The following is a 15155-nucleotide window of genomic DNA, read 5'->3' as shown; positions in this document are numbered from 1 at the left end:
TCTCATAAACCAAACACCCCCACGTCCTTCTCCTCAGGGCTGCTCCGTTTTCTTTCCAGCCTGTATCTGGATTGCCCCAGCCCAGGGGCAGCATCTTGCTCTTGGCCTTGTTGAACTCCATGAGGTTTGTACAGTCCCACCTCTCCAGCCTTTCCAGGCCCCTCTGGATCCCATCCCTTCCCTCCAGTGTTTTGACCACACCACAAAGCTCGGAATCAGCCACAAACTTGCTGAGGCGCTCGATCCCACTATGTTCCCACTATCCATGTCATCAAGACATGTTAAACAGCACTGGTCCCCGTACCAACCCCTGAGGAACACTTGTACCATGGCCCCATGTGCCTTGATCTAAGACCAAGCCCCAGCCTCCAGTGCAGCACGTTGGGAAGGTCTCATTCCACCAGGAAGCCCGAGCAGGATGGAGTGACCCCATGTCCGTGTAGAGTGGCCAGGGTGGGACAGGGCCAGGCAGGGCCCCCAGGTCTGCATGGAGACCACGCCACTGCTCAGATCCATGCTGCTGTGGGGAGGAGGAGGAGAGGTGATGAATTTGACCTGCAGCGCCCACCACAACCATCACCACAAGGGCTGCAGCCACTGGGCCCTCCCTGTGCGTCAGCCAGGCTGCGTGGGACTGGAGCAGGGGCACACAGAGCTGCTTTGTCCTGTGGAAGCAGCCTCTCTCGCAGCCAGGCACAGTGACACATAGAAAAATAACTGTAAATAAGAAACACAGGGGAGGGGAAGAGCTGGGGGAGCAAGTGCTGAAAGCCACATGGGTAGGAAAGAGATTGTAATCTCCCTAACGAACTGCAGTTCATCTGTGTGAGCAACTGTGAACCAGGTTTGATGCTACCAGTGCCTCTTTTCAGAGGGGACCTTTATGTGACCAGGGGGTCTGTGTGCCCTGTACAATAAAGACCCCAAAGCTGCAGGTGAATGGGACTGTATTTAAACACAGGAGCTTGGAAAAACTAACCCCAGTGTTGGCATGGGTGGGTTTTTTCCATGCAGGGAGGTTTGCCAGCAGACTTGGCTTTTATTCTGAGGTTTTTGAGGAGCAAATGAGCTGGAGGAGCCAGGCCAGGCCTGCGTTACTGAAGAGAGCTGCCACATCCAGCAGCTGCTGGTTCCGATGGGCCCTGGGAGTCCTTGCTATTGCCTCGGGCCACATCCTGTCCCAAGACTCTTGAAACAGGGAGTCCTGCCGTGCAAGGGCAAAGACCTAAACGTGGCCCAGAACACTGTCACCTTCCTATACAAGCACTTAATTAATCATGTAGGTGTTTTCCCCCCAAGACATTACCCCTGTGCCAGTCCTGCAGCCCAGTGTAGTTCATCATCTACAACCAGTTCACCAGTCTGTGTCCCTCCTCACCAAGCCCAAATCTACTGGTGGAGCCTCTTGCTGTGGCTGGTGTCTCATTCCTTTTAGTGGGCTCTTTTCTACAGTGGGAATCAAAGCCCCAGAAGTGCCAAGGAGGGAGGTCTGGTGCCTGCAGGGCCACAGATGTGTGGGGAAGAAAGCCTGCAGGGCAGCAGCTCCAAAAGCTTTATTGCTTGTTGGTTTCTCCTAACACCTACGTGTCTCCAGGGACTAAGAACCACCTTCAGAGAATGCACATGGTAGTTACAGACACCACAGCCCTTCTGTGCGGTGGTCAGAAGGTACCTCTCAGCCTGCCAAGGCTTCCTGTTGCAGGGCCATGCACCCATGGGCACACTGGGCGATGCAGAAGGGTTGCTGGTGGAAACCCAAGGGGGAACTGCAGCTCTGGGCCACATTGTCCAGACCCACTGGTGGCTTTTCTTTTAGGCATGGTGGAAACCAGAGTCTGGGGAGCTGAGTCCAAGTCCCACACCGGGGCAGCCCTGAGGAGATGGCTCTGCTGCCTTCTCCCCAGCATGGGACTGTCTGAGCCTCCAACACTGGGCTGAGCCTCCTGGCCTGTGGTGGCTGCAGCCCTTCCTGAAGAAAATGGGAGCATCTCTGCCTCCTGTGTAGTCATCTCTAGGCTCTGTGCTGGTCCCCACTTGTCTCCATCCAGAGATGGCTGTGTCAGCTGTTTCTGCTCAGCGAGATGTGCTGTGCCCTGCAGCTCCTCACTGGGCTCTGCCATCCTCCAGGCTAGTTGCTGGGCTCTGTGGCCATGGTGTCCACATCCGGAGATGGCAGCACACTGCTGTTCCCACCATTGCTCACGTTTTCCTTGCTGATGTCCTTTGTGGGGTCGCTGCCTTTATCCTCCACTTTCTGCTTGAGTTTGAGGGAGGAATCTTTCCGGGAGAGGAGGGGTTGGTAGCCAGTGAAGCCGCCTCCACTCACGTTTGTACGCTTGTCTGGACATGGAGAGAAAGAGGATTTGCTTTACCCAGGGTCCAAATTGACCTTTCAACTAAGGAAAAGGCTTGTGGGGTCTCTCCTTGCCCGAGGTGGTGGGGTATCTCTGAAAGATGGGGCTTCTTCCAGCCCTGGATATCACCAGAGTGGGGAAGATGGGTGGGAGACAGGGCTCCTGCCCCAGCATGGCTGTGCTGAGGAGGGCAGGGTGGGTGTGATGGTCCGTGTCTTACCTCCTGGCCCAATGGGGTGCATCAGCCGGTTCATCTGGACGTTCCAGTGCTTGACGTTGGTGCTGGCCTGTCGCAGCTTCCGCTGCGCCGCCTGCGAGGGGATGGAGGAGAGGGATGAGCCAGCCCTGACAGACCCTGACCCAGGACCGTGGGCAGGAGTTTCCCTGACTAAGCCGGGGTTGGAGGCTCCCTCTGGGATAGAGACCCAGCTCACCCTCCTCTAGGCCTTCTGCTCCCCCTTGAATCCTCCCCCTGCCACACACTCTCACTGTCAACACTCCTCTGGGACCCGCATTGTCTCCCTGGCTTGGGAAGCACTTTGTCCTCTCTCAGCCACTCAATCACCCCGTGCCTGCACACGGCACAGCTCAGAAAGCCCCGGGGCAATGCCAGCTTGGTCCCCAGAGCTGCTGAGTCCCCCTCAGTGTGGAGGTGACTTGGGAAGTCCCCCAGGGCTCACAGCATGTAAGGGATGTGGCACCGATGTGATGCTCACCATGAAGTCTTGGTCCACACGCTGCCTGTTCAGTCTCACTTCTTCCAGCTGCTTCTGTGCCTCTTCCAGACACTTGTTCTTGTTCTCCATCTCCTGCTTGAGGACTTGCTTCTCCCGCTGAGTTTTGATGATATATTCCTCTTGCTCCTCCTTCAGCTTCATCAGCTGCTTCAGCTTCTCCTCCTCCTCAGCCAGCAGCCTGTCAACAAAGAGGTGAGAAGTCCCTGTATCACTTCTTCCACCAGCTTCCCCCATTCTTGCATACTGGGAAGTCACCAGCACGCCCCAGTACCCCGGGGAGCATCGCATTGCCCAGGGGAGCGTGTCCCCATGCTCAGCCCTTGAAGTGGGGCTGGTTGAGGAGGAGCAGAGATGCCCTGGTCCTACCTGGCCTGCGCGTATCTCACAGACTCCTCATCCTGCCGCGCTTTCACCTCCTGCTGCAGGGCCTCCTGCAGACGCTCCTGCATGTCCTCCAGCTCCAGGATGCGCTTGCGCTGCCGCTCTGCCTCTGCCTCCTTCAGCACCATCTCTGCCTGCATGGAGGCACGAGCCTGTGGCCAGAACAGGAGCCATCAGCACCGGCAGCTCCAGAGCCATCGCCACCATCCCCAAGACCCCTTTATCCTGACATCCCTGGGTGGATGGGGACAGACATCTCCTACACCAGAAAAGCCCATAGAGAGAGCTCTGAAGCAAAGCTGTCTCCCTGCTGAGGAGACACACTGCATCACGGTTGGACTTGATGATCTCCAAGGTCTTTTCCAACCTAGTTGATTCTATGAGTCTATGATTTGGAGCCAGTGCTGGCTGCAAGGGCAGAAATGGGCTCCTTGGCCCAGCACTAGTGCTCACCTCTCACCTGCCCCCAACTTTGTACATCCTGGGGCAGTTTGTCCTTACCTCCTGCTCCTCAGGTATCTCATACATGCAGGCACTGACCCCTCTGTCCCTCATCCCAGGTCATATCAGCCCCTGGGGGTCCTAGAGGTGATGGGTGGCAGCAGCACTGTTACAAGACCTGGACATGCTCCTAGAAGCACCTCCAACCCCCCTGCTGCCGTGGGAAGGGAAGGGGATGGAAGCACCCACCCCATGAGCACCGCAGCCCTGTGGCAGGACACCCCACGGGGATGCACTCGCCTGCTCAGCCTCCCGCAGCTGGATCTCCAGGGTCCTCTGCATCTCCTCGTGCTGCTGCCTCCGCCGCTGCTCCTCCTCCTGCAGGAGCATCTCCGCCTGCCGCTGGGCCTCCTTGAGCAGCTCCAGCTCCTGCAGCTTCCTCTCCTTCTCCTCCTGGAGCTGCTTGAGCCGCTGCGTCTCCTCCTCCTTGGCTGCCTTGCGCTGCTCCCTCTGCTCCCGCTGCTCCCGGCGCTTCTGCTTCAGGTCTTTGTGCAGGGATTTCTTGCCCTCAGCCTGCAGCCGGATGGCCGTCTGGATGGCTGGGGAGGGAAGGGGATGGTCAGTGGGGACATGGAGTGGGGCATGGGGAAGCTGGGGAGGGGGCACTAGGGGGGACATGGACCTAGTGTCCACTCCTGGCGCTGCCGGGTGTCGGAGGCGCTCATCTCATAGGTGCGGGACGGGGTCTTCACACAGAACATGCACCTCTTCCCATCCCGGTCAGGCAGCACCTGCAGGGACAGGACACAGGATGGTGTTAACCCCCCGTACCCCACCATATCCCCACTTCCTTCAGCCACAGCACTGGCTCTCCCATGCTCACAGATGTGAGATTGTGTATTCTGGGGTTCCCCTTCCTGTCCTGCTGTACCTCCACGCAGCAGTGCTTGTCCAGTGTGATGCTCCCCTTCTTCTCCTTCCGTTCCTCACTCATGTAGTAGGACAGGGCACTGGGCTTCAGAGTGAACCACCGCTCCGACCAGTTCCTCCTCAGCTGGCCCTTCTTCCAGAGGTAGCCCTGCGCCCAAGAGCCACGGGCATCAAAACCAGTGTGGGAGCAAGACAGGGTTTGTACCCCAGTACGTGTGGGTTCCTTGCCTGTTTGAGCACATCCTCGATGACCTCCTGGTACACCTCCTCGATGGCCATGCTCACGGCCTCCTGCTCAATGCCGCGCAGGAACCGCCCCGAGTTCACCAGGTCCAGGAACTGCCAGACGGTGAGGCCGCCCTGCCCCTGCGGCTCCTGGCACAGGGAATCATCCAGCTCGCAGGAGCTCAGCTCCACGTTCATGGCTGTGCAGATCTTCTTCAGCAGGTACTCCACCTGTGGGGACGGGGAGCGCAGCGACAGGGAGCAGTGAGAGCTGTCCTACCCCACCGCATCACTCTGGAGAGCCCAAGACCCCATCTGTCTCCTGCCTGGAGATGCAGGACCCAGAGCCATCACCCCTTGGGATGGTTGATGGTCATGGCCAAGGCGTTCCAGGCAGGTTGACCTTTTTCAGGGCCAGGCTGGACAGAGCCTTGCGTGATGTGGTCTAGTGTGAGGTGTCCCTGCCCATGGCAGGGGGTTTGAACTGGATAATCTTAAGGTCCTTCCAACCCAAAGCAATCTGTGATTGGGTTAGAGCTTAACCACTGCTGGGAGGTTTTTCCTTTTAACCACAAGACTGAAATGGTTTTAGCTTGTTTGGTTGCAGAAGTAAAGTGCCTGAAGGAGAGGAGACCAACACTGCTGTCCCTGCAACCCAGCCTGCAAGGCTGGTGCCCCAGACCATGGTCCTGACCTCAGCACTGCTCTGTTTTCCAGCTGAGGTCATAAGAACACTGAGGGAAGGGAAGGACTCTACGAAGGAGATGAGCATTGCTTTAAAACTGTAAATACATTGCTTTAAAGAAGAGCTAAAGTGGTTGACACAATATTGGGAAGACTTAGTTCAGTTTGAGTTCAAGGATGCTGGAGGGGGACTCTGTCAGGGCCTGTAGGGACAGGCCAAGGGGAATGGCTTGAACCTGCCCGAGGGGAGACTGAGATGAGCTCTTAGGCAGAAGCTCTTCCCTGTGAGGGTGCTGAGGCGCTGGCACAGGGTGCCCAGAGAAGCTGTGGCTGCCCCATCCCTGGCAGTGTTCAAGGCCAGGTTGGACACAGGGTCTTGGAGCAAGCTGCTCTATGGAAGGTGTCCCTGCCCGTGGCAGGGGTTGGAGCTGGAGGAGCTTTAAGGTCCCTTCAACCCAACCCATTCCATGGTTCTGTGATTCTGTGATATGTTTTGCTGCTAGCTCTTCTCTACCCACCACCCAGGGCCCAAGGAGGGTGGTGGCTGCAGAGCCAAGCAGAATGGTGGAGCACAGCAGACTCCCATCACCCCCTGCATTTTTTCCATCATCCAAGTAGGAGAAGGGCAAGAATTTAATACAATTTCTGGCTTTCCTCTTTTTATTTCCAGCTCAGCCCCGTGAGCACAAAGATGATTCAGTGTGTCATGGGCTGGGGAACAGGAAGCGCCTCTCCCGGGGGCAGGAAGTGCGGTCGCCCTCCCTCAGCTGCACAGTGCTGCTGCTCTTGTCTCCTTTTTCCCTTTTCTCTGGCTTTTCTGCTGAGCTCACTTGGTTCATGGGGTAGAAGCTGATGGCAGCGGCTTGCCCAGCTCAGCTCCTCCTGCTGAGGCTTCTGAGCTTGTCCCCCTTCTCATGTGGGTTTCAGCTGACCTCCTCCTCCTCCAAATGCCGGGTGGGATTTGGAGATTTGGGTGGCATTTGGGTGGCATTTGGAGGTTACTGCCAGATGCTTTGCTGCTCCTGGGTACCTCACTCTTAACCCTCTAGACGCTGGACAGGGTTTGGGTGGCTGGTGGCAGGGAGAGGGACAACCAGGTCTGCTCTGCCCCTGCCTTCCTGGTGGCCCAGGCTGTAAAGCCCCGTCCAGCCTGAGAGCAGCGTCATGGAGCAAGCACCCAGTGTGCCAGATCTGAAGGTTTTCTCATCATCTTCTCTTTCTCCTCATGAAAATCAGGAGTCCTCTCCTAGCACCATGCTCAGCTCAGCCCTTGGGTGGGATTTAAGGGCTTTAAGCATAGGACCAGGACGAGGAGGAGCTGAGCTGTGGATGCTCCTTGGGCTGGGGCTCTGAAACCTGGCACATTCACTTCACAGCGGGCGAAAGAGCTTGTTGTAGGCTTGGATGATGGAGGAACAACATGGACTACCCCATTGTCCAAGTCACCTGTGTGTGAGAGGCTTCACCCTTCTCCCTTCTCTTCAGGGAATCCTGGGCAAATGGGGGTGTCCATGGGCATAGCTGGGGGTGCACAGGGCAGACACCCCCTCCTCCCACCGCTCCCCTGCTCGCTGTCACCCAGGAGCACCACAGCTTGCAGGATGTGGTGGGACACGCCAGGAAGCGATAGCGGGATGTGTCAAACCCAACCGGGGCTCTGCCAGCACGCACAGCCCGGGGAGGCTGGGGATGAGGAGGGGGAAGAGGAAGGTCCTACCTCGTCTGGCACCATGACGAGAGGGTATTTGTCTTCAGACAGAAAGTTGAAGAGACACCAGAGCTTGAAGGCATCTTGGTGGGACACGACGCTATTCCCGTTCCGGTCAGGCTTGTAATTCTTCTTTGCTGTCAAGGTCCAGCAGAGCTCATCAAAGTTCTCTTTGACAAAAGCACCTTCCACCACCTGCAGGCAGGAGCCAGGGGTGAGCTGGTGCTGCAGGGCTGTGGAGGGGGCTTCTGGGGAGGAAACGGAGGAGGGAAGAAACCCTCACACCTGAGATCTCCTCTAGACCCACAACTGGAGTGTAAGAGGGCACTGCCCCATGATGCCAGACTACACATGCCTAGCACAGGCCCCTTACACAGGTAAGCAAGGTGTCCTGGCTGACAGAGAAGATGCTACAGGACTGCTGCAGCATGGCCCAGCTTTGGAGCACCAGCAGGAGCCTGGCTGCATCTGGCTGCTCCATCCCAGTGTGCTGCCAACACGAGGGCAAACCACAGCCTGTAGCAGGGCTGGAGAAATACCTTTAGGTGGCAGCAAGCTGAAAGCCCCTCTTACAAGGAAAACCCACTTCCCCTTCTCATGCTGCCTCGGATTTTATTAGCCATGGCAAAACCAGAAGAGGCTTTAAAGCTCATCTCCCAGAGAACTACCTGGGAAACTGGAAGGATTTCAAGCGCCCTGTGGCAGGGAGATGGGGGTGGGCTGACCTTGTGCAGCTCTTTTCCCTGGGCAGAGGGCGCTGGGGAAGGCTTTGCCCTCATCCACTGCAGATCAGATCCCTGCAGCTGAGATCAGTGTCCCTGGACCAGGCTGGGCAGCTCCTGAGCAGTTCAGGGCAAGACAAAGACCAGCCCAGGGAAGCAGCAGGGAGGGAAGGGTTACTGCACCCAGCTCCAGCCCCCTCTTCTTTCTAGCACGCAGTGGAAGAAAGTTGTCAGTCATTTTTCTTCTCCACCCAGGCACAAAGTCTCTCCTTCACCAAACAAAGGTGCCTTTGAGCCATGCGGGAAGGGAGAAAGCCCCTGCCCACCCCAACCTCTGCTCCTGCCCTGGCACCTCGTCCTCCGCCTTCTCCTCCCCTTTGCCGAACGAGGTCACACCTCAGATTTGAAGAGGGGTGGAGAGGAAAAAGGGGTTGATTTCTCTCTCTGAGCCCTATAGGAAGTGTGGGCAGAGATGCACCTCCATCCAGAGCCTTGACGGAAACGGCTGACTTCATCCTTGCCAAGGAGACGTTGAGTATGAAACACTTCTCACTTGGCTCGGCATTCACCTGAGTGCTCCCAATGCCCTGTGTCCCTTTTCCAGACATCAACACGTGGGACCTCCAGGAGCAGAGGGGAGAGGAGCAGACCTGGTGGCAGCCAGCAGGTCACGGCGGGGCTGGCCAAGGGGCTCACCTTATCCAGGATGTACTTGTTGAGGTAGGGCATGTAACCCTGGCTGGACACCGGCCCGTCGTCATCGTCACGGAAATGCTCTTCCAGCGCCACGGGGTCGTGGGGGATGCACAGCACCGTGTACAGGTTGTGAGACAGCACCTGCCCGAGCAGTAGGGATGGGGAGAAGGTGAACAACCCCGGCACATCCCCACGGTGCCACAAACCACCCGGGGACCGTGGTTTGGGTTTGGCAGGGAGACAGCTTTACATTCCCAAGTGTAAACCTTACAGAATGAGTTAGAAACAGGCAAAAGCTGAGGATTTTTCACGTTCATTTCTTGGCACATGGGGAAGGTTGCGTTGTTTTTCAAGGCTGTTACAAACGCTACAGAGCAAACAGGACGTGTTCTGATCTAGAAAAGATGATAAGCCACCCGGAGCCAAGCTGTTCGGCAGCTGCCCTTTCTGATTTCTCAATGACATAACTAGTGACAGCAGCCAGCCTGGCCCCGGCTGTTACGTGCCAGTGGGGCACAGAAAGACACAAAGATGAATCCCAGAATGCCAGACTGGTTTGGCTTGAAGGGACCTTAAATCTCATTCAGTTCCAACCCCTGCCACAGGCAGGGACACCTTCCATAGAGCAGCTTGCTCCAAGCCCTGTGTCCAACCTGGCCTTGAACACTGCCAGGGATGGGGCAGCCACAGCCTCTCCCCCAAGGCAAAGCATGTTTTGAAGCTCCCAGATTTCCCATGTGCTGGAAAGCCCATGCTGGAGCCAGGCTGCCCATGAACACCAGCAGCATATCTAGCTTGTGATGCCAGGCAAGCGGCTGTCTCCTTGTCTTTACCTCCCAGCAAGCAGGAGATGGTAAATGAGCATGCCAATGAGGGTTGGCAGGGATGGCTTGTAGGATCTGCAGGTGCAGCTTGCCAAGGGTTCAAGACCAGTGCCACGGGTTAGTGGTGGCCTTGGCAGTGCTGGGGAACAGTTGGACTTGATGAGCTTAAAGCTCTTTTCTAACCCATCGATTCCATGGCTCTAAGAGAGGGGCTGGGAGCTGGTGTGCAGCATCCCTGCTCCTCCTGAGCTGGAAGCTTCCTCGCTGCAGAAGAGGAGGCGCCAGAGGCCACGCGCTGCTGCAGCTGGAAAGGTTCTTGCCCAACCAGATTTTCTTTCTCTTCTTCACCCCCCTGGACTGATGCTATCAGCAGAGCTCCACCCTCATCTCAAACACTGAGCGGGCTGTAGCCCTGAGCGCTGCTGCTGCTACGGCTGAGCCTTTTGGAGTTCACTGCAGCCCCGGGGTCCATGCCGGGGTGGAAAGCACTGGGCATCCTCCAGGACAATGAACAAATCCATCAGGATGGATTGAAAGTTTGGAGATCGCATCCTGTTCTGCATTTGCAATGCTGGGCCTCATCCCCATCGCTCGCACTTCCTCTCACAGAACCCCCAAAAAGCCCTGGGAGCTGTTGCATGTGCCCCTGGGTCACAGCCAGTACCCCAAGCCCCTCCATCCATCCCAGCATGCTGTGAACCTCACCCCCTCCGCTCCATCACCTACAGAATCCCTTTCTGATTCCTACAGAATCTGCCTCCCTGGGGCAGGGAGGAAAGCCCCAGCCAGGCTGATGGTGGGGACCCAGGGCTACCCAAACCCCACATAGGGAGGAGAGGTGGGAAACCACCCCAGCCCCCCTGCTGGGTTCTGAAATGGGGGCTAGGAGGGGAAAATAACAGCAGGGAGAAGGGAAGGGATGCTCTGAGAGCAGTTTGCTGGCACAGCCTTTCCATGCAGAGGGTGCACAGAGGTCTGCTTGACACCCCTGAGAATCCCAGACCCCTCTGACCACCAGCCCCAATACTGTTCTCCACCCTCTCCTATGCTCTCCATGCTCCCCATCACGTCCCATTCCCATCGCTCTGCACAGATTTGACACAGATGGAGAATGGCAGCACCATTCTTCACCCTCATGGAAGGTGCTGGGGGTGATGCCAGGGCTTGGGGTGACATTTCAGGCTGGAACCTGCTTCCCTGTGCTAAGCACAAACCCCTGGCAGGCAGGAGCAGGGGGGATCAGAGCTGCTGCACCACACAGGGACTGTGGCTGCTGCCTCAGTTTCCCCAAGTGCAAACAGACCAGCCCTGCAGAGAAAACCAAAGCATCCCCAGAGCTGGGGGTGCAGGGAGCCCTGTCCCAGGGGACCCGCAGCATGCCTTTGTCAGCAGCAAGGGTCCCTTGAGCTGCAGTGAGGACACAAGTGGGGCTGCTGCCTCAGCACCCTATCAGCTCAAGCTCAGCACTGGGACCATCAGCTCCAGACCTTGGGAAAGGCTTTTCCCCTCACCTGAATGGATGAGCTGCTCTCAGACCTGTTGCTGGCCAAACTGGGACCCACTGGCCTGTGTCAAGAGCCGTTTGTGCTCCCCGACAGGCAGCTCTTCATTTAAACCACTCCCCTGTCCACCTGCTTCTTCCTCTCCTCTCCCAAGGGCTTTGCCTCAGAAGACCAAGCTCCTGGATGGAGCAAACCCCTCCTAATCCTCCACAACAGGGGCAGGAGCAGAACAGAGGTGCTGAGAAGCACCAGGACAATGCTCAGGCTGCCTCGAAGGACTCAGTGAGAGCAGCGTCCTGCATCCCACATCCCAGCTAGCATCCCTGGAGACCAGGTGTAGCTCCACCAGCTTGGCCAGGAGGATGTGAAGGCACAGAGAGAGAGGATAAACTCCCGTCCAAGAGCAGGGCTGGTGCGTGCCTGCACTGGGAACAGAGCTGCCTGACATTGCTTGCTGGGTAGCACTCAACCACAACTGTCTTTCCTTCCTGTGCAGACACACACCTACACATCTGCACACGCTTCCTCGCATGGGAGTGTCCATGCAAAGAACTCAACTGCTCAACCTATGGCTTTGAAATGCTGATAAATTGACTTGCGCTGGAGAGAGGCTGGAGTTGTTCAGTGCCCGGCTCCGTTTGCTGCTCCTCCACCACCAAATCCCACCCCAGCTCCTGGGGCTGGGCTTGTTTCTGGAGGTGCAAATGCTCTGAACACCAGCACTTCTCCCACCCTTCTTCAAGACCCTTCTTGCAGCAACGCACCTGGGTGAGGGAACAGAGCAGAGCCTGGGAGGAGTTTGGAGGGGACATGGCCACTGTGGCTTTAACAAACCTGTGAGACCCTGGATTTCTTCTGCATGGAATGAAAAGAAACCCCAGTGCAGGCTTGTGTAGGCTGGAGCAAACCCAAGACAGCATTTGGCAGTAACAGGGGATGCAAAGGAGCTCTCCCTGGACTCAAAAGGGAGTGGAAAGTTATCCAGAGTTGACCTTTGTCATAGAATCATAGAACCGTGGAGTCATAGAACCATAGAATCAATTGGCTTGGAAAAGCCCTTTAAGCTCATCCAGTCCAACCCTTACCCCAGCCCTGCCAAGGCCACCCCTAACCCATGGCACTGAGGCCTCGTCTCCACGCTGTGTGAACACTTGCAGGGACGGTGACTGCAGCCCTGCCCTGGGCAGCCTGTTCCAATGCCTGAGCACCCTCTGGGGCAGGAATTGTTCCTCAGCTCCATCTAAACCTCCCCTGCCGCCCTCCCGTGCCGCTGCTGAAGGCGGATGGAAAACCAGCGAGGGGTGAATCTTCCTTCCCCTCTAAAACATCCCCCTGGGCAAAGCCACTGTGGAGACACCATCCCAGCCCCCCCGATCCCCTACAGGAGGGTCTGCAGCTCCCGTCGCCCCTGGCCAAGCTCCCTGAGAAACTGCTGTTCAAACTGGGGTCTCTGTGGCTTCAGCACTGTCGCTGGTGGTAAAGATCTCACAGACAAGTGCTGCACGTGTCTGGGGCCAGCAGCGCGCCTGGGCTGGGCTTAGCACCCAAAGCCTGGGCGCAGGGGATGCTGTGAGGGAGCACAACAGCCCCTCTCTGGGATTAGCAAGGGGAAATAGGCTCTGGCCTGCTTTGGGATTTTCCCTAATTCCTTCAGCTATTTCTCCAGCTTTAAGTAGGTGACTGTGGCTCGCCTGGGCACATGGCTCTGGGGAGCAGCCGAAGGCTCTCAGCTGCAAAGCAGGAGGAACCCAGCTCCTACTGCTTCTCCTCCAGATCCCTGCAAACAAAACTCCTCATTTGGGGGCAAAACATGCCCTGCCCACCAAGCCCAGCACCTTCCCTACAGTCTGTCCTGGGGGAAGCCCTATGAAGTATGGGGAACAGCCGAAAAGAGGTTTCTTTGAACATTTCATAACTCCTCTCACAGACAGGCAGCGGCTGCCAAGTCCTGACGCAACAGCTCCCCGTGTTTTGCATGTTTCTCACTCAGGTTTTTCCTCTGCATCCGAGCCCCAGCCACCATTTCCCACCCCAGCACCTGCCTAAGGACCACATGGGGACATTTACTCAGGAGCAAAAAAAAAAAAAAATAAAAAGAAAAATAAAAAGAGCAGTCCCATCATTTGTGAAGGGAAAAAGAACCTAAAAGTCAGTAACCATCATCGCAGCCAAGGGGCAGCCTGACAGTCACCCAGAGCCTGTCCTGGAGGCAGAGAAAAAGGTTGTTAAAGCCGTGACAGCTTTAAGAAGGGCTGAATGCAGCAGCCCCCTGAGGAGGTGCGGGACAGGGGAAAGCAGAGATTTCTTCAACACTGTTATTTCTGGCCAGAGCACTGAGGAGGTTCAGTTTAAAATCAGACTGCCTCTACCTCCCAGCCCCACGGTTGAACAGGAAGCAGAAACACGGGTGCTCCAGCAAGCAAGAAAATATAAACCCAATCTGGGCTGTTAGTTGGCCATAAAAAGCATAAGAAACTGAAGACAGCTGAAAACAACTAAAAATTAGACTTCTCCTCATTTTCACCTAGAAAATACATTTGAGCATTAACTCTCTTCCCCCCACTCCCCCTTTTTTTCATTAAGGGAGACAAGGCAGAGCAGCAAACGCCACCAAACCCAGCGTGGAGCTAACAGGAAGGTCTTACCAATCTTAGTATTTCACACTCCCTCCATGGAACCCCAGGGCGATGCACAGCATCCCTGGACCTGCTCTACTCCTCCCAGCCCACCCGCCGGAGCCCTCCCAGAGCTCACCTTGAGCTGGGATTTGGAGACCTTGCCGCTCTTCTCCACGTCCAGGGCGGTGAACGCGTACCAGATGGACTTGAGGAGCTCTGCTCGCAGGTCCATGGCTACGGGCGGCGGTGGCAGAGACGGCTCTGCCGAGGCCGAGGATCCGGTTCCAGGAAACCGCCTGCCCCGACAGCCCCGGGCGCTGGGGGACGCACGCAGCAGCAGCGCCATCTGCTTGGGTGCACCCCGGAGGAGCCCACGGGCCCCATCGCTGCCGCCTGAGCCTCCCCAAGGCAGCCCCACGGTCCCCCGGCCTGCAGGTCTTTGCCCCAGAACCCCCATGCACACAGAAGCACAATCCGGAGCTCAGAGAACACAACCACCACAGGGATTCGGAGCCCTTCACTAGCTCAGCCTGGAGATCAAAAGCTTTCTCAGCATTCGTGCTCTGCAGAGAGGAATTCCCTTCCTGGCTCAAAGAGCAGCTTACTCTTCTGGGATTTAAATGAAGAGTTTCCCCTCGCATCAGGACAAGGAGTCTTTTGGAAAGGTTCCAGCTCTGCTTGTTTTGGGATCAGCTGCACCAAGGAAGGGGAGCAGAGACGGAGCCCGCAGCAGCCTTCCCAGGTTATGCCTGTTCCATACCTGCAGAACCTCACCCTCTGCAAAGACCTTGGGTACATCCGTAAGAATAAAGCATCTGATTGCTGGGAGTCCACACTGGGATGGGGGTTATGGTTGGACTTGACATTAAGGGTTTCTTTCAATCTAAATGATTTTATGGTGCTTTGCCCACAGGCTGCCCCAGGCAGAGGTACCTACCCAGCGGAGAGGATGAGGATCCTCCTGCAGGATGAGGAGCCAGCCCGCGTCTCTCCCCTGAGCTCTGAGGCTGCAGGATTCCTTCACAGACACTTTCTTGTATTGACACAATTCCCTCAATCTAGGTTTGCAGGAGTCCTGGGAAGAGCCAATGCCTGATCTGAGACAAGATTCAAGAGACAGCACTCAGCCCCTCTAAGACACACTCTGGGAGCTGAGAGGCTGCAACATCATGCCAATTGCCCTCCTCAGTAGCTTTGGCAGGACACAGTTGGCCAATTCAAAACCAGATGATCTTGAAGGTCCCTTCCAAACCAAACCATTCTGATTCTGTGAATTCTACAGATCTCCAGAACTTCCTTAATCCTGACCTGGTAACATTCATCCCACCCTCTG

The 15155-nt window shown here is 56.5% G+C and overlaps 1 protein-coding gene across 1 annotated transcript; it reads right to left on the bottom strand.

Moving 5' to 3' along the window:
• Nucleotides 1–930: 930 nt before the first annotated feature.
• Nucleotides 931–14191, bottom strand: DEF6 (DEF6 guanine nucleotide exchange factor). Its single transcript, XM_062625562.1, has 11 exons — nucleotides 13959–14191; nucleotides 8879–9019; nucleotides 7470–7655; nucleotides 5072–5299; nucleotides 4845–4991; nucleotides 4596–4704; nucleotides 4214–4512; nucleotides 3458–3624; nucleotides 3071–3269; nucleotides 2575–2665; nucleotides 931–2340 (listed from the first exon to the last, which is right to left on the bottom strand). The coding sequence occupies exons 1-11, from the start codon at nucleotides 14166–14168 to the stop codon at nucleotides 2129–2131; spliced, it is 1989 nt and encodes a 662-aa protein (XP_062481546.1). The 5' UTR covers nucleotides 14169–14191; the 3' UTR covers nucleotides 931–2128.
• Nucleotides 14192–15155: the final 964 nt, after the last annotated feature.

Source organism: Pezoporus occidentalis, unplaced genomic scaffold (assembly GCF_034315485.1).
Source record: "Pezoporus occidentalis ecotype Australia unplaced genomic scaffold, CSIRO_AGI_Poc_V1 ctg280, whole genome shotgun sequence".
Lineage (NCBI taxonomy): Eukaryota > Metazoa > Chordata > Aves > Psittaciformes > Psittacidae > Pezoporus > Pezoporus occidentalis.
The sequence above is the reverse complement of the archived record's forward strand: the minus strand, read 5'-3'. Positions and strand labels throughout refer to the sequence as shown.

Excerpts from the sequence above, each read along its gene's own strand:
- DEF6 (XM_062625562.1), bottom strand. The coding sequence starts at position 14,168 with ATGGCGCTGCTGCTGCGTGCGTCCCCCAGCGCCCGGGGCTGTCGGGGC. Across the intron at positions 3,625-4,213 it reads AGCTGCGGGAGGCTGAGCAG|GCTCGTGCCTCCATGCAGGC; the intron begins GCGAGTGCATCC and ends TTCTGGCCACAG. Across the intron at positions 3,270-3,457 it reads GTGAGATACGCGCAGGCCAG|GCTGCTGGCTGAGGAGGAGG; the intron begins GTAGGACCAGGG and ends CTTTGTTGACAG.